The sequence below is a fragment of the Microcaecilia unicolor genome, chromosome 10 (genome assembly GCF_901765095.1).
Source record: "Microcaecilia unicolor chromosome 10, aMicUni1.1, whole genome shotgun sequence".
Lineage (NCBI taxonomy): Eukaryota > Metazoa > Chordata > Amphibia > Gymnophiona > Siphonopidae > Microcaecilia > Microcaecilia unicolor.
In genome coordinates this window covers 212,464,904-212,483,517 of record NC_044040.1, presented here as the reverse complement: position 1 = coordinate 212,483,517, position 18,614 = coordinate 212,464,904, and the positions used below count along the sequence as shown (strand labels likewise).

Genomic DNA, 18,614 nt, shown 5'->3' with positions numbered 1-18,614 from the left:
CTTCTACCCCATCATCAGAGATAATTGCGCTGCTTAAATTTGCATGCATTATCTCTGATCATAGGTCTAATAGCGCCCCGCGCTGTTCCAGCGCTATTTTAGAGCGCTGTTTGGAACAGCGCGGGGCTTTTGATCATCTGCCTGCAAATGAACAGAAATAAAATAAAACAAAACAAGCAAAAAAAAAAGATACATTTTTTATTTTCAACACTTTTTATTGCTTCTAATTATCAATTACAACATAAACCATCAACTATATAGTTATAACAAGTTGACTACAGCAGACGCAGGAGGACTGTGAGAGTACAATAACATCTGCTCATAAAATTACAATTGCAAGAAAATCTTCTTACCAACTTATAACAGCCCTACTGAGATAAATGTATCATATCCAGCGCTACAGAGTCTTACGATAAGCAAAGGCACCGTAAAGACAAACAGTGAAAGATGTAGATCTAAGAGTTTCTTAGACCATCCACCTCCTCCCGCATCCTGCAGTGAGTCACCCTTCCCAGTCTCCCCTCAATGGCTGACCCAACTAACTCATCGCCCTGATTGGTGATTCTTAAAGGCTAGAGCTGAAATTGTTCTCCAGTATGTCTGGACTTCACGTGGGACCAGGCAGCTTCATATACCTAGAAGATGGAGCCTAATCTTTGTCAAATTCGCCTTTTTGACCGCTTAACTCAGATGTTATCCACTGCATACCGACAATCTCCGACACTATCTGGAGAAACTCTGTTCTTGAAGGGGAGTTGATTTCTTTCAATGCCTCACAATTATACTTGCAGCAAGAGCACAACTGTAACTAATGTTGTACGTTGCTTTGGATTTAGCTGAGCAGAATCGCCCCCCAGCAAATCCCTGAAGCTGAATTAGGAGAGACATTTCTGTAATTTGGAAGAGTGGCCTTACCTTGCATCCAAAAACTCTGGCTAAGGAGCAATTCCCACAAAACGAAGAGTAGGGTAGGTAGGCTCTTCCAAAAAACTCAAGGGAGACGTAAAAAGACGTTCTTGTACGTGAAGATTTATTGAGAACACACTAGAAGATAAATGCCAGTGTCTTAGAAGTTAGGCCTGAAGTGATGTGGCCAAGAATGACCAAGGACTGCCTTGCCAGTGAGTTTTTGCAGAAAGAATATTGATTTTCTTCCCTGGTCAGGGGATGTAAGATCAAACTTTGGTTGTCTTGAAAATGTCTTCATATGAGGGTGGGGCTGAGGCTCCTACGACACCATCGTCTATGGCAGGACAGGCGTGTGCAAACTTCAGGTTCTGAGGGTGACGATGGGCTCCAGCATAAGAGCAATGTGATGTTTCAGTCTCTGAAAACACAGACAGTAGACTTAGTTTCAGTACATCAAGGAGAGGGTCATATCCTGTGTGTCTGTGGGGGGGTAGTTTTAGTATTTTGTATTTGGTTAAAATGCACTAAAAAATGAACAAGTACATATGGGGGTAAATTCTATACATTTTGCTCAAAAAAAGATCGGTGGAAAAACGCAATTCTATTAAAAAAAAGTGTGCAGCCTTTCTAGAATTTCACTTAGTGCCAATTTCTGTGCCCAAACTTTGGGTGCCAGACTTATGCCTGCTGAAACCTGGTGCCCAAGTTGGGTGTGCTAACCCATATTCTATAAATATGTGTGCAACTGTTTGGAACACCACTCCCATGGCCACACCCCCTTTTGAGATATGCGCTATAGGAATTAGACACCCTGCCTTACAGAATAGCAAACAGCTAGATGTACACCAATTCCAATGGGCGCCAATTAACTTCAATAATTCGCTGTTAGCTTCCAATTATTGATAGTTCAGAGCTCATTATTCAATTAATCTGTATGCGCATCTCAGGACCATATACAAATTTGGGCACCATATATTGAATCTGAAGGTTACTGTTGAGAGAGATATTTCACAAAAAAGTGGGGGTATATGGAACAGCCTCCAAGGGAGCTTGGGGGGGGGGGGGGGGGGGGGAGGAATCCAAGGAAATCTGAGCCAAGTCCAGAGAAGCCTTGGTGGTGGGAAGCAAAGGTAAAGGCAGTATTTCTCTCCTTGAAGCCCAGTTAATCATCACAGTACCATATAATGCACCCTTAACATGGCATGCTATGGGTTTCCAGTACCCTGGGGCCACATTTCCAACCTCCCCCTCCCAACACACAACACATCACAAAGTCCACATCCTGTCAGGCTGGTGCCAGGGTGGACATGCCCTCCTGACACTCCCCCCCCCCCCTAAACCCTCATTGGTATACCACTGACCCTAAACTTTCCCTTCAGAACTCTGACTCTGTAATCCTGCTGAGTGTCCCATTAACAGCTCTTGCATCTGCCTGAGGTTGCATTTTTACTGAAAGAAATGTTCTTATCTCAGTTACATGTTTCTGTGAGTACTGCAAGCTTTGCCCCAGCAGAGACACTCCTTGTTAGACAGCTGCTGGTTGCCTGCTTGGCCCTATGACAGGGTTTCTAACTCAGTCCTGGGGGGGGGGGGGATCATATTTTAAAGATATCCACATTGTATGCAAATCTATCTCATGCATATTCACTGTGGGTATCCCGAAAACCTGACTGGCTTGTTGTGTCCAGAGGACTGGGTTGAGAACACTGCCCAACATTCAGTTGAAATAGCAGCACTAGCCTGGTATTATAGCTGTGCCCATGCGCAGTAGTACAAAGACTTCACATGTACACTGTGGATGTCTCTGTGGACAGCATGATAACAGAACCAGAAAACTCAGATGTACACTAACCATAGGCAGCATCTGAGTCATTGAGTGCCACCACGGTAAGGGTGCGCCTGGCAGAACATTTGCTGCGTTTTCGGATCCACCACTGCAGGCACAAAAGGATCACACAGCAGAGGACCACCACCAGCAGGAGGAGAGGGCAAAACCTGGAAGAGAAGCACAGGAATCCCGAAGGCAAAAGAATCAAACCATCCCTACTGCTAATCAATGCTATAAAGCAGCACAGACTATATTTCCAGGAAATGACTTATTCCTCAATACATAACATTTTGAACTGCTTTAATTTACCAAAAAAATAGACTTGGGTGCCTTATATTGTATTCCACTGTACCGTCATCGCAAGGGAGACATCTTTAGTTTATGGAGGACATCTTCCCCATCCAAATTTCTTCCATCAAATTTAGAGGCATCATTGTCATAATCTTTGCTTACACCCTACACTATCTATTAAAATGTTTTATTGTGTATTGTGTTGAAATAGTAACGTGTAACATAGTTAGTGACAGCAGAAAAAGACCTGTACGGTCCATCCAGTCTGCTCAACAAGATAAACTCATATGTGCTACTTTATATGTATACCTGACCTTGATTTGTATCTGCCATTTTCAGGGCACAGACTGTAGAAGTCTGCCCAGCACTAGCCCCTCCTCCCAACCACTAGCCCCGCCTCCTAGCCATCGGTGCTGCCACCCAATCTCTGCTAAGCTTCTGAGGATCCATTTCTTCTGAACTGGATTCCTTTATGTTTATCTCACGCTTTTTTGAATTCCGTTACCGTTTTTATCTCCACCACCTCCTACGGGAGGGCATTCCAAGTAACCACCACTCTCTCCGTGAAAAAAATACTTCCTGACATTTTTCTTGAGTCTGCCCTCCTTCAACCCCATTTCATGTCCTCTAGTTCTTCCGCCTTCCCCTCTCCAGAAAAGGTGACGGGAAGGCGGTAGACATTGTAATGAAGCATGCTATGCCACATGTGTACTGTTATTTGAATATTTTTACTGCCGTAATTGTCTATTGCTTATGTTTGACTTATTCTTGCTGTACACCGCCTTGAGTGAATTCCTTTAAAAGGCAGTAAATAAATCCTAATCAATAAATAAAGAAACGTCTTGCAATGTCGGCAAGGATGGTGTGAGAGACACACATAAGGGGGGGTGGATCCTTGATACAGCCGGATGGTGAAACATGACTCATGTTGGACCAGAACATACGCGTGGAGCCTACACTGCTAAGATAAATTTTGAACTGCAGTGTGTAACGCTCTATGTGAAAAGTATTGCAGCGCTTCAAGCTATTTTTAAAATTTAGGCTAAGAAATGAAAAATGCAAGTACTTAGAAAAGAAGACCGGTGATGACTTTGGAGTTTTGTTTTAGATGGAGTAAAATTATCCATCTTACCTCTCTGCTGAGGTCTTCAAAAAAGACATAGATTTTTGAATGTTAATGCATAAGCCATTCGTTATTATTAGTTTATTCTAGGCTTATGGTTTTGCACTTCAGCCTTGTTTGTAGTTGTGTCAAGAGTGAAAGATCATGTTCTGGTCTTGATGTATCACTTCCAGTCTCTACGTTCTGTGTAAAATGGGCCTTTCATTAGCAGTTCTTGAGCATAGCTCAGATTCAGTGCGCCTACAGCCTGCGACTGCCTTAAGGTCAGGCTGACTTGACATTTTACGATTGCTCAGAAACAGTGCGCAGTTGGAAGAGTGGCTGACTGAGTGGCAGTTTACCAGCAGATGGCGCCATTATTCAGAAATATACCAATAATAAGCATCTGCAGGAGGAAAGAGAATGGGACATGATGTACCACCTTTCTGTGTTTTTTTGCAGGAGGAATTACCCCTGTGCAGTTGGCAAGAAGGTATCTCTCATGGGGGGAGGGGAGCGGCTAAGAGTTCACAGCTGAGCAAAATAGAAAGTGCACTAGCCCTTTGGGAGACCAGATGAGCCTCAGTGGGGTTAGGAAGATTACAGGAAAAAAAGAACCTAGGAGCAGAGATTGGATGCTTTCACCGCTGTACATGAATGATAACTCCAGTGCCCCCAGCCCTGTATGCATGGGGGCCCTTTTCAATTTCTGCTAAATACTTGTTCCTTGCAGTGTGTATTGATGTGGGAAGCAGTACACTTTTGGGTGATTAGAGGTTGCCCACACGTTGGAAAGGAGTTTCGGTTAGTTTGTCTACCAGTGGCGTAGCCACAGTGTGGCCTGGGTGGGCCGGGGCCCACCTACTTAGAGCTCAGGCCCACCCAACAGTAGCACACATTTAGCGGTAGCTGTTGGGGATCTCAGGCTCCGCCAGCTGAAGACTTCCCTCTGATGGTAACGAAAACGCTACTCTGCATGATACCGGCACCTGTGCATGCTGCTGCAGACTGCCATGGTGGAAAGAAGCATTTTCCTGCCAATTGAGATATATTTTTGGTGGTGGAGGTGGGGGTGGGGGTGGGGAGAGAACACTTGATGCCCACCCACTTCTTGCCTAGGCCCACCCAAAATCTGTTGTCTGGCTACGCTCCTGTACCTTTACCTCTCTGACAGAGATTAGCTCCTCTCCTTTGTGGCTTGTATGTTTAAACCCAGTTTGGGGGGGAGGGGGGTGAAGTTATCAACATACTCATATTTGGAAAAACTAAATATGAAAGTGCAAAACCCCTATGAGAGAAACTTCACTGGCTCCCACTTAAGGAACGCATCGCATTCAAAATCTGCACGATTGTACACAGAATCATTCACGCAGACGCCCCAATCTACATGCTAAACCTTGTGGATCTACCTCCCAGAAACGCCACAAAATTGTCCCGCAAATTTCTCAATATACACTTCCCCAGCTGTAAAGGACTATAATACAAGCTGATGTATGCTACTACCTTCTCTTACAGGAGTACGCAGTTATGGAATGCACTACCTACAGACCTGAAAACATATTTCTTCAACAAGGCTAACAAAGAGAACCCTTAACCCTAACAAACCACCTCACCGATCCTTCCAGCTATGACAATCTACCTTCTAAACTTACCCACCCTATCACTTCCTTCTTCTTCCCCTTACTTAATCTTTACACATCACTAATTGTATCTGATATCCTGGAATGACAGCATCATAACCAAACTATCAATAGAAATCAAACAAAATAAAACATGGAAAAGAAAATAAGATGATACCTTTTTTATTGGGCATAACTTAATACATTTCTTGATTAGCTTTCGAAGGTTGCCCTTCTTCCTCAGATCGGAAACAAGCAAATGTGCTAGCTGACAGTGTATATAAGTGAAAACATTCAAGCATTACCATGACAGTCTGACAGGGTGGGAGGAGGGGGGTGGGTAGGAAGCATGCATGGGGACACCAAAGCACATCATTGACACTCCAACAGGGTGGGTGTGGACAGGTGCCGGCAGGGTTCCCACGCCTGTTGGTCAACATTTTACAGGACCAGGACACTGCACCAGTGACTTCACAGTGAGAATCCTCAAGGGTAACTTTAAAACCATACAAGAACGTGAGACCTTTGAAGTCAGAGTGATTGAATATTTTAACACCCAACAGAAAGGACTTAACAAGGATCTGGGGTTCCTGGCCCATTGTGAACCATGGAGCTGTATGTCTCTGTTGATCGCCCTCCCCTCACCTGTCCACACCCACCCTGTTGGAGTGTCAATGATGTGCTTTGGTGTCCCCATGCATGCTTCCTACCAACCCCCCTCCTCCCACCCTGTCAGACTGTCATAGTAATGCTTGAATGTTTTCACTTATATACACTGTCAGCTAGCACATTTGCTTATTTCCGATCTGAGGAAGAAGGGCAACCTTCGAAAGCTAATCAAGAAATGTATTAAGTTATTGCCAATAAAAAAGGTATCATCTTATTTTCTTTTCCATGTTTTATTTTGTTTGATTTCTATTGATAACCTTAAGAGTGGACTAACACGGCTACCACACTCCTCTAACCAAACTATGTAAGCCACATTGAGCCTGCAAATAGGTGGGGAAATGTGGGATACAAATGCAATAAATAAACATGGGTTACTGTTAAGATGTGTTATTTTACTGTTCATTCCAGTTATTAGTAACTAGGTTGCATTGCATAAAATGGAACCTGGGCTAAAATAGCATGAGTTAATGATAAACTAAAACATCTTAATGGTAGCCCAGTACCACCAGGCAACAGGCTACAGGAGGAGGAGGGAGATGCAGCATGGAGCTTTAGTGCTCCACATCTAATAAAGTAGAAATAAGAACTTCGGGGGTACCCATGCACCCCCCAGAGCTAGCACCTACGCCTAGTTGGAGGCACAACTGACCACTCGGGTTTTCAGGATTATCACAAAATCCTGAGCGATGAAAAACAAGTAGAAGTAAATCGATTTTTACTGGTTCCAAAAGTACAAAGACTAGGGGACACTCGAGGAGATTAAATGGAAATACGTTAAAAACAAATAGGAGGAAATATCTTTTCACTCAACAAATAGTTAAGCTCTGAAGCGGTTAGTGTAACTGGGTTTTAAAAGGTTTGGACAAATTCTTGGAGGAAAAGGTCCATAGTCTGCTATTGAGACAGACATGGGAAGCAACTGCTTGCCCTGGGATTTGTAGTATGGAATGTTGCTACTCTTTGAGATTCTAAATGGAATCTTGCTATTCTTTGGGGTTCTACATGGAATCTTGTCACTCTTTAGGATTCCAGAATCTTGCTATTCATTGGGGTTCTACATAGAGTGTTGCCATGATTTGGGTTTCTGCCAGGTACTTGTGACCTGGCTTGGCCACTGTTTGGAAAACAGAATACTGGGCTAGATGGACCATTGGTCTGATCCAGTATGGCTACTCTTATCTAATAACTTCTCCTTAAATAATATTTTTTTTCTTATTTCATTTGCTTCCGGTGGCATTTTTACCCTTTTAAGACGGACTCCCTGTGTATGTTTTGGAAAGCAGTGGTAGAGACTGGAAGGACTTTCTAAGCTCTGGCAGGTTTCTATCTAATCGTTTTTCACTCCTAGAACCCATCCTAGGAGGCTATAAAGGGGAGAGGGACTAGAATATGGGAGGAAGGGGGGAAGAGTTACATATGCCGTTAATGTTTTCATTTAAGGTTTAATATTGATTTATTTTTTAGGGGGATGCCTCATCTTTAAGGGGAATCCAGAAATCCTCAGTGTCGTGGCATGCAGTGACATTTGAATTTTTGGAAGTCCAAATGACTGCCCTCTACTGGGTGTAAACACTCCCCTGACACACAGACCTCAGTGTCAGCACAATCTATCTAGCCTGACTCCATTGCAGCCAACTTTTCAAACTGATCAGAGATGCTAAACCCAAAACAAATTGCCCCTCGCTGGACACAGTAAAGGAGTTTGTTCAATGTTGGGGTTGCTCGAGTACCCACAGCTGGCTCCTGTGCCTGACTCCATGCCCCAAGGCTGGCTTAAAGGATGAGTCAGTAAGGCACTGGCTTGGGGCACCCAAGCTTAAGGGCAACTGATAGCCTGTTTCACTGGCTCAACACACTCTGCAGCTGTGGGAACTTGGGTTTTTTACTCCCGCTACTCTGTACATCCTTTGGTTATGACAACGCCACAGGAGTCTTTTATGCAAGAAACAAGAAATATCTGTTCCCGTGTTTTAAATCTTCCTGCGGTGCTGGCAGAGCCAGATTAAGATATGCAGAGCAGCAGGAGCAGAAAGCACAAGCGCCCTCTACTGGAAACATAGAATCATAACGGCAGATAAGGGTCAAATGGCCCATCCAGTCTGCCCTTCCTCAATAACTAATAACTCCTCCTTTTCCTAAGGGATTCCACGTGCCTGTCCCATGCTTTCTTAAATTCTGACACAGTCCTCGTCTCCATGACCTCCACCAGGAAGCCATTCCACGCATCCACCACCCTTTCCGTGAAATAGTATTTTCTTAGATTCTTCCTAAACCTATTTCCTCTTAACTTCATCCTATGCCCTCTCATTCCAGAATTTTCCTTCCGTTGGAAAAGGCTCACCTCCGGTGTATTAACGCCACTGAGGTATTTAAACATCTCTATCAGTATGGAACTAGTCCAACGGGTGAGGGGAGGGGGAATTGAGGCTGATGTTGGAGAGGCTTGGAAGAAGGGGGTGACACTGGCAGATGCTGGTATGGATGTGGAAGAAGAGAGCTGATGATGGGAAAGGGAGAAAGAAATATAGGAGAAGGAAGCAGATGGGTGAATGTTGGCGAAAGGGAGAAGATGATATGGAGAAGTGGCAGGAGCTATCGATACTGGGGAGGGGGAGAAAAAGAGAAGAAGTCAGATACTGGAGAGAGCAGAGACAGTCAGGTAGAGGTTCTAGGGCTGGATGTGAGGTCAGAAGAAATTGGATGGGTAATGGGAACGTGCATTGGGGACTCAAAGTTTGGATGAGATTTTGAGTAAAGACACATGGATTAGGTAGGGTGGAAGTGAGTTGACAGGACTTAACTGGAGGGATAGTGGGGACTAAGCAGGGCTTTTTTTGAGGGGGTACTCGGTGGTACTGAGTACCGGCACCTTTTCCAGTGTCTGCTAAAATTGACCCACGGACCACAAGTTTTAAGGAAAGAGCTCAGGCTCAACACACCAATTCTACCTTGTCATAGATTCTGTGACTGTTTGCAGGGGGCCTGGCTATTGTGGGGTGGGTCCCTCAGTGATCACCCCACCCCTGAATGGTGGCCTGGCATTTGAGTACCGGCACCTTTTTTTGCTAGAAAAATTGCACTGGGACTAAGAAACTGAGCAGAAGTTAGGAGACAATGGAGAGTAGGTGATTGGGGAGGGCTATGAATTGGGCTGTGAGGTGGAGAAATATGGGGGAGATGATTTGAAATGGACAGAAGGCTATGGAAAGAGTAAGAGATAAAGAAAAGGGGGCAGGCCTTTGAAGGAGATGAAGTACAGGTACAAATTTGTAAATGTACTTGACCCAAAAGCAGACGCAAAGAAATAGTCCATGCATAGCCTGAGTCTTGCATATGCTTACCTCCCTGGATCTATCCTGGCCACAGGAACACCTCTAGAACCCAGTGGGCAAAATTGCCAGTGGTGTGGAACAGTGCAGAGTTCTACTTATTCACCATTAATTCTGTAAAGTCCATGCTCACAGCCACATGTCGATTACACGAGTAATGCAATATGCTGCTCCTCTGTAACTTCATGCATATTTCTGATAGGATGTAGCTGGCTATACACATGGGTAGCATCTGGGTAAAGCATAGGTCAAGCGCAAAGTTATGCGCATAATTTATAGAATACTATAAGAGATACTGTCTTCCTGTGTCCAGAACATACTGTAGGTGGGAACATGCCAGCTCTATAATAAGTGTTTGCACCTAAGCACGTATGCATGTAGATATCTGGTTATGTTCGTATTCTATAAAGAAAAGTAGGACCACATAGGTGCCCTCAGAATTGTTCCCCGGGTGGGCAACAATTAAACAGCTTCATTTCTGTGGATAAACCCACAGGAAAAACTTTTGTTGTCCTGCATGCCATGTCTGTTCTAAAACTGTGAGACACAAGAACACAGTTTAAACGTGTTTCTCAAATTGTTCAAGAATATAGAGGGGCAGATAGGGACTTGATATACCGCCTTTCTGTGGTTTTTGCAACTATATTCAAAGTTTACATAGTATATACAGATCCTTATTTGTACCTGGGGCAATGGAGGGTTAAGTGACTTGCCCAGGGTCACAAGGAGCTGAAGGGGGAATTGAGCCCAGTTCCCTGGGACCAAGGTCTGCTGCACTAACCACTAGGCTACTCCTCAGACTACAGCAAGTCCTGACTCAATCCTTGGGTGCCAAGTACATAAGTACATAAGTAATGCCACACTGGGAAAAGAGCAAGGGTCCATCGAGCCCAGCATCCTGTCCACGACAGCGGCCAATCCAGGCCAAGGGCGCCTGGCAAGCTTCCCAAATGTACAAACATTCTATGTATGTTATTACTGGAATTGTGGATTTTTCCCAAGTCCATTTAGTAGTGGTTTATGGACTTGTCCTTTAGGAAACCGTCTAACCCCTTTTTAAACTCTGCTAAGCTAACCGCCTTCACCACGTTCTCTGGCAACGAATTCCAGAGTTTAATTATGCGTTGGGTGAAAAAACATTTTCTCCGATTTGTTTTAAATTTACTGCACTGTAGTTTCATCGCATGCCCCCTAGTCCTAGTATTTTTGGAAAGCGTGAACAGACACTTCACATCCACCTGTTCCACTCCACTCATTATTTTATATACCTCTATCATGTCTCCCCTCAGCCGTCTCTTTTCCAAGCTGAAAAGCCCTAGCCTCCTTAGTCTTTCTTCATAGGGAAGTCGTCCCATCCCCGCTATCATTTTAGTCGCCCTTCGCTGCACCTTTTCCAATTCTACTATATCTTTCTTGAGATGCGGGGACCAGAATTGAACACAATACTCAAGGTGCGGTCGCACCATGGAGCGATACAACTGGCATTATAACATCCTCACACCTGTTCTCCATACCTTTCCTAATAATACCCAACATTCTATAAGCTAGCTGCTGTCCATGGTACTGTTTGTTTAACTATTCCCACAGCATCTGTAGGTCCTCCTTAACCAGGACACTTTTCTACAAAATGCATATAGAGGCAGTAAGTATCTACTCCATAGAACTTCACATCTAAGTAGGAACTTGAGGCTATGGGTGATAAACCAACTTGCCCAATGTTACAGCGGGCAGCAGAGGTAAAATCTGAACCCAGGTCTTCAAGTTCCCAGTTGATTATTCTAAGGTGCCTGCTGACTTCTGTCTATGATTAATATGCATGGGATATATTTGTATACATGTCTCTTTCATATCCACTGTGGTTATCCTGACAGCGCGCTGACTTGGGTATACCTAGGATCGGATTGATTATCACCGACACTTTTCACGATTTGGTTAGTGATTTGCACCAGTGTTGATAGATTAAATCTGGCCAACGGAGTTTTACAGCTTCATTTATTAATATGTGTTTGGCTCTCTGCTTACTTTTCAGCAGAATGTGTGCTCTATTTTTTTTATGGTAAATTGTAAAATTGACAAATGGATACTGAACATTTTCACTTTTTTGCATAAACACAGACCAGAATTAATGTTGTGTCTCAGCAAAACAGAATCCAATTTTGACTAGATGCCTTAATACTCACCACACATACCAGACACTGATGGGTTGTGCACTGTACATCAGAGACCTGGAAATTAAGGACAGAAGCTTTACCAGTGCACAGAAGGAAAGGTTTGCATTGAAAAACTGAAGGTGAATACAGATTGGAGCACTCACAGTTCGCTGTTTTCACATTGCAAGTCTGAGTAGGCCACCTGCAAGAAAATTAATAATACATTTGAGGAAATGAGGGAGCAGGAGGAACACATGCAAGGCATTTGGTTGTCTATGAGTTACATAAGTACACTGGGACAGACCAAAGGTCCATCAAGCCCAGCATCCTGTTTCCAACAGTGGCCAATCCAGGTCACAAATACCTGGCAAGATCCTGAAAAAGTTCAATACATTTTATGCTGCTTATCCCAGAAGTAAGCAGTGGATTTTCCCCAAGTCATCTTAATAGTGGTCTATAGACTTTTCCTTCAGTAAGCCGGCCAAACCTTTTTTAAACCCCGCTAAGCTAACTGCCTTTACCACATTCTCTGGCAATGAATTCCAGAATTTAATTACACATTCCATGAGTGTGTATTGTTTGGAGCGGGTACCTTGGGGGGGGGGGGGATAGTGGGTTGTGGAGGGTTGCCTGGTGGAGGAGGTGTAGTTTGGGCAGATCCATGCTGCACTTACCTAGGAGCCATCTGCTGGTGATCTCCCCTCGCTCAAACCTGCGGAAGATTCCTGAGTGCTGCAATATATAGGCATCATGGGTGGAACCTGGGTATCGGGCACACACGTCTAGAATCTCCCCCTGGGCGTCACACACAACTTGCATATTGAGTGAGTGGAATGCTTTCCTGTTCCTATAAGTGGCCTCTCGTGCCCGGGGTGCGACATGTGTGCAGTCAATGGCACCTATGACTGAGGGGAAGCGAGCTACGGCGTAGAAATCAGACGTGTTGTTCTGCATGGCCTGGGGGTGGTGGGGAAGGTGATGTACTCAGAGGTGTGGGTAAGGAAGGCGTCAAGGAACTGGGTGAGGCAGTTAGAAATGGAAGCCTGGGTGAGACCCGTGTTCACAGATAAGACAGACTGGAAATTCCCAGTGGCCAGAAAAGATAGAAAAGCAGTGATCTTTAGGTGCACAGGGATGGGGTTGTTCCTATGGGTCCTGGGCTGCAGGAGGGGTTTGAGCTGGTCACAAAGGTACTGAATGGCAGCCGTATCAAAGTGGAACCTAGTGAGACACTGCAGGTCAGTGAGGTCTAGGAAACTGCTACAGGGCCTGAAAACTCTGGGGCATGAGTACCTCATGCAGTGCCTCCCCTCTTCCTCCAACATGTAAGCCATCTGTGCATTTAGTGCCTCCATTTCCCCACACTACAGGTGCAATGCAGTGCCACCAGTGCTCACCTCTCCCTACCAACTTGGTGAAACACAGCAGCAACAAACAGAAGCTGACACTCACTCTCCCACCACCGACAGACAATGCAGTCACACACAGCAGAGCCACACTGCAAGCACTCTCTGACCCAGTACAAACTCTCCTGCCACACTCTCTAGCCACTCACTCTCCAAGCAGTCTTCACAAACACGCTACAGCAGTACACAGGACAAAGAGACAAACAGAGGCTACAAACAGGTAAGGGAATGAATTAGGAACTTGGGGACAGTGAATGGAGAGGGATAGGGTGAGGGGATGGGGGAGATAGAGGAAGGAGTAGTGGTGTCTGGGTTTGGGGGCTAGAAGAGGTAGGGGAAGCTGAAAAGGTAAAACACAAATGAGGCAGGTGAGGGTGAAAATGCTCTGACTACGGCACACAGGCAAAGGTAACAGGTACTGAACAAACTCTCAGCTTTCTCTCCCAACAACGCTCTCACCACTCTCCAACTGCACAAAATCGCTAATGGGTCTAAAGACGACTCCCCCCTTACCCTGGTCGCTTTTATTTTAGGTCTAACTAAGGACGCCCATGTTCCCACCCATCCAAAACCATTTCGCTAGCCGTTATACGCTGGGGGTGCCCATCTCGTAACGCCACCCATAATACGCCCCTAACATGCCCCCTGTGGGAACGACCATAGATGGGTGTCCTCAAGTTGAGGACACCCTTACAGCATGTTACGATTATTACTACTACTTAACATTTCTAAAGCGCTACTAGGGTTACGCAGCGCTGTACAGTTTAACAAAGAAGGATAGTCCCTGCTCAAAGGAGCTTACAATCTAAAGGACGAAATGTAAAGTTGGGGCAGTCTAGATATCCTGAATGGAGGTATAATGGTTATGTGCCGAAGGCGACATTGAAGAGCTGGGCTTTGAGTAAGGATTTGAAGATGGGCAGCGAGGGGGCTTGGCGTATGGGCTCAGGAAGTTTATTCCACGCATAGGGTGAGGCGAGGCAGAAAGGGCAGAGTCTGGAGTTGGCGGTGGTAGAGAAGGGTACTGAGAGGAGGGATTTGTCCTGTGAGCGGAGGTTACGGGTAGGAGCGTAAGGGGAGATGAGGGTAGAGAGGTAATGAGGGGCTGAAGATCGAGTGCATTTGTAGGTAAGTAGGAGAAGCTTGAACTGTATGCGGTACCTGATCGGAAGCCAATGAAGTGACTTGAGGAGAGGGGTGATATGGGCATATTGGTCCTGACAGAAGATAAGACGTGCAGCAGAGTTCTGAACGGATTGAAGGAGGGATAGATGGCTAAGTGGAAGGCCAGTGAGGAGTAGGTTGCAGTAGTCAAGGTAATGAGAGAGTGGACGAGTGTTCGGGTGGTATGCTCAGAGAGGAAAGGATTATTGGATTTGGGTGACGCCCATGTGCCTTTTGTGTCGCTTTTTGGACGCCCCTTTCTTTCGAAAATGAGCCTGATAGAGAGCAGCTGTGGCAAAATGGAGTTAAAATAATTTCCAGCATTCATTTAGTATTCTGCTGAATGCATGCATGACTATAGAATACTAATTATTCTTTACTTGTGTATTCTAAAGGTATTCTACTCCACTGCAATTTACGTTACAGATAGGATGACTTTTTAACAGGTGTGTGAGTGGTTCATGTTTTTAAAGCAAAAAAAAAAAAAACCAGACCCATCTGCCAGAAAACCCTCTCTGTCACAACGACTGCCATTTCACTGTCATGTCAACATGAATTTTCTTTTTAATATGTGTCTGGAGTAAGGGGAAATGGAGCACTGACACAGCGCCTGGAATAAGGAGAGCTCAAACACAGCTGGAGCCATTAAATCTTGGTTTAATATTTCTGTTATTATTAGCAGATTTTTATGGAGTGCTACTAAATGAACTATCAAGAGCATTCTATCAGGATTGATGATCGGCCAGGGTTACCATCACTGGCATGCTTGATACTCACCCACCTACCCGCTCCAATGAGAAATTTTTCGCCGCGTCTTTGTAAAAGGGCCCCATAGATTTTTTGATATTGTTATTTTACCACAAGCCATGTTATTTTAGCAGAGGGTCTAAAATAATCCATCTTAATGACAGCCTCCGTTGTGAACTTCCCCTCTGATTGTCTAAGAAGAATTCTAATGAGAGAATTCATATTTCGTCCAAAGTACATTAGTTTGCATTTATTGAATTTTAACTAAGTTTAGTTTTATTTGAAATTATTTTACGTGATTCTATTGTAATTGTATTTGTTTTTTAGCATGTAATTTCATTATTTTACTGTGTATATTGGTTGTAAACCGCCTAGAATTTTAGGTAGAGCAGTCTATAAATTGCTATAAATGCCAACTTCTTCAGGTCGAAACCCAAAAGCATCGGTGCTGATAACCATTGAAATCACAGTTGAGATCTCAGCGTTACCAGATAATAACCCCTGAAATTCCTTAGCCCTAATAGCCAGGGAATTGTTTAACTGAAAATGTTCAGTCAGGGAATTCGCTACATATATATTTTTTAAAAAGTCCCAAATCAAGACTACCGGTAATTTAATACCAAAATATAAATGCAATTCCCCCTTTCTCTTAAAAAAATGCAAGGATTATTCTTTCCTTCTACTATGGTAGCATCTCTCATTTTATTTTTGTGCAGCATGTTAAGACAGGATAAGTAAAAACGTATAATTAAACTCTGGAATTTATTGCCAGAGAATGTGGTAAAGGCGGTTAGCTCAGCGGGGTTTAATAAAGTTCTGGGCGGCTTCCTAAAAGAAAAATCCATAGACCATTATTACATTGACTTGAGGAAAATCCACTGCTAATTTCTGGGATAAGCAGCATAAGATGTATTGAACCTTTTCGGGATCTTGCCAGGTATTTGTGACCTGGATTGGCCACTGTTGGAAACAGGATGCTGGGCTTGATGGACCTTGGGTCTGTCCCAGTGTGGCAATACTTATGTACTTATGCACTCTTTAAATAATACATCGAGCTACATTGAACTAGATGTACATACAGGTTTTCCAACAGTTTTTTTGTACTCCTGGTTTTGATTATATTTAGGGGATTCACTGCAGCGGAGTAAACGATAGCAGAATGTCCATTGTAATCAGAGAATTTTGCAAAGATGAATACAGTATTTAAATGCAATGAAATAAACAGAGCCCACATTTAACTATGTCACATTTTCTTCTGAGATGTGACGTACCAGCAAAACTTAAACCAGTCAATAAAGAATTCTCACAGTCACGAAATAGAACTGACACACTAAATCCAACCCCTGGTGCATTGTAGCCTACCAAGCAGAAGAAAATACAGCAAAAATTCTGCTACCCATTAGAAACGTTGTTACCTGAAATAATGCAAAGGAGAAAACTCCAGTGTGAGAAGTGAGGGGAAGAACTGAGCCAGCGGTTCCCTTCATTCTGAGTACAGGAAGTCCTTTGCTGGTAGAGACGTATCCAGGGCTCTGGAATGGTTAAGCTCCTCTGTAAATTATACTCGAACCATGGAATGTATTAATGACCCGTCTTTGTGACTGAGAAATTATGGAACAGGAGTGAACACGGCTTTATGAGCTGTTAGTACAGAAATGAACACGGTGTAAGGTCAAAATGCAAATGTCCATCCCACAGCAGTACCACAGAAGTTCACGTTAACAGACCAGGGAGGCAGCACTACGATAGTGTTACAAATATTCAAGTGCTTCTTTGAATATTTCCCTCCTTTCCCTCCAGACTGTATGAGATTCTGCTTGCTTTGACATTAAAACTGAATTTTCTTCTGTGGGGTTTCCAATGAAGTTCATCTGGGGTGTATTGTCAGAATAGAATTTGGTAGAGAATCGCCTATTATTTACATGAAAGACTGACCTGAGACCAGGCTTTACAAGGCAGGGGACTGACCCCATGGCTCATTGGCAGGATTGTTCACTGCCATTAGGGCCGCCGAGGGTGGGGGCAAAATTCCCTGGGGCTGGCCTCCAAGGGGGGCCCTGTGCCAGCAAGCTTCGTCTATCCTCCCCGGGCCCGGCTATGTCTCTCGGCGGTTAGGGTTAAGAATTTACCTCAGTTCGGTACCTTACTCAACCAGCAACTGCCGGGAATACCACAGAGACAGTGCCCACAATCCCAGAGGAAGGACATCTTGGCCATCTACAACAGCGCCACCTGATGGTCAGTCGCAGGATGCACACATAGCAGATTCCAGAGTGAAGCATAATGTGTGACCCTCGACCAAAGTCTTGTCACTGCAGTGACTGGAATGGATAGAAAGAGAGAATAAAATGGGGGAGGGGGGAATCCTCTGAAACAGATGCATAGAAAGGCTAATGTTGGGGTTGGTTCCAGTTGATCTGGAACCCCCAAAGAAACAGAAGGAAAATTACAGTCTCTCCCCCCCCCCCCCAATAAAGTAATAATAATTAAATAACCCCTTTACCTTGCAGTATGAGTATCGGCAGTAATTGCTAAGGAAACAAAATAGTTAATGCAAAGGAAATTCATTCACAAGGAACATGCAGTGTTCTCCTTTTACCTGTAATGATTTTCATTTTATTTATGAACTGCTGTTTATTTATTTATTTATTACATTTGTATCCCGCGCTTTCCCACACTTGGCAGGCTCAATGCGGCTTACATAGTAACAATATAAAGAATTACAAAGTCGTAAGAAGAATAAACAGTTTGTAGCAAACGCAAAATTAATAGGGTTAACGGATAAGTAAGGTGAACATACCCTGTTTCCCCGGAAGTAAGACATCCCCCGAAAATAAGACCTAGTAGAGGTTTTCCTGAATTGGTAGATATAAGGCCTCCCCCGAAAGTAAGACCTAGCAAATTTTTGTTTGAAAGCAGGGCCGCCGAGAGCCGGACAAGGCCGCCCCTGGGCCGCCCCCCCCCACCCGAGGTCGCTGGGCCCCCCCTCCACCCATCCTCCATCGCTCCCGGTACTAACCTTAAACGCCTCCTTTCACCTTCGCAGCAAGCAGCAGCAGGGCAGACCTCTCCTTCCTTCCATGCCCCGCCCTCGCAGACGTTACGTCAGGCGAGGGCGGGACATGGAAGGAAGGAGTGGCCTGCCCTGCTGCTGCTTGCTGCGAAGGTGAAAGGAGGCGTTTAAGGTTAGTTCCGGGAGCGACGGAGGGCGGGCGAGCCAACCCCGATCCAACCCCGATGTTTCCCCGAAAAATAAGACAGCCCCTGAAAATAAGACCTAGTGCATTTTTGGGGGCAAAATTAATATAAGACAGTGTCTTATTTTCGGGGAAACACGGTAGGAGAGATTGGGTGCAGAAGGAAATGAGCGTTGGGAGGTGGGCGTAGAAAGATGAAAAGG

At 44.5% G+C, this 18,614-nt stretch overlaps 1 protein-coding gene across 1 annotated transcript; it reads right to left on the bottom strand.

The window, feature by feature from the left end:
* Positions 1-216: 216 nt before the first annotated feature.
* TMEM207 (transmembrane protein 207) lies at positions 217-16,840 on the bottom strand. The gene is made up of 5 exons (XM_030216499.1): positions 16,630-16,840; positions 12,062-12,099; positions 11,928-11,972; positions 2,762-2,904; positions 217-1,327 (listed from the first exon to the last, which is right to left on the bottom strand). Exons 1-5 carry the CDS (start codon positions 16,699-16,701, stop codon positions 1,176-1,178), a joined length of 450 nt encoding a protein of 149 aa, XP_030072359.1. The 5' UTR covers positions 16,702-16,840; the 3' UTR covers positions 217-1,175.
* Positions 16,841-18,614: the final 1,774 nt, after the last annotated feature.

Excerpts from the sequence above, each read along its gene's own strand:
- TMEM207 (XM_030216499.1), bottom strand. The coding sequence starts at position 16,701 with ATGAAGGGAACCGCTGGCTCAGTTCTTCCCCTCACTTCTCACACTGGA. Across the intron at positions 11,973-12,061 it reads CAATGTGAAAACAGCGAACT|GTCTCTGATGTACAGTGCAC; the intron begins GTGAGTGCTCCA and ends CTTAATTTCCAG. Across the intron at positions 1,328-2,761 it reads TGACTCAGATGCTGCCTATG|AGACTGAAACATCACATTGC; the intron begins GTTAGTGTACAT and ends CTGTGTTTTCAG.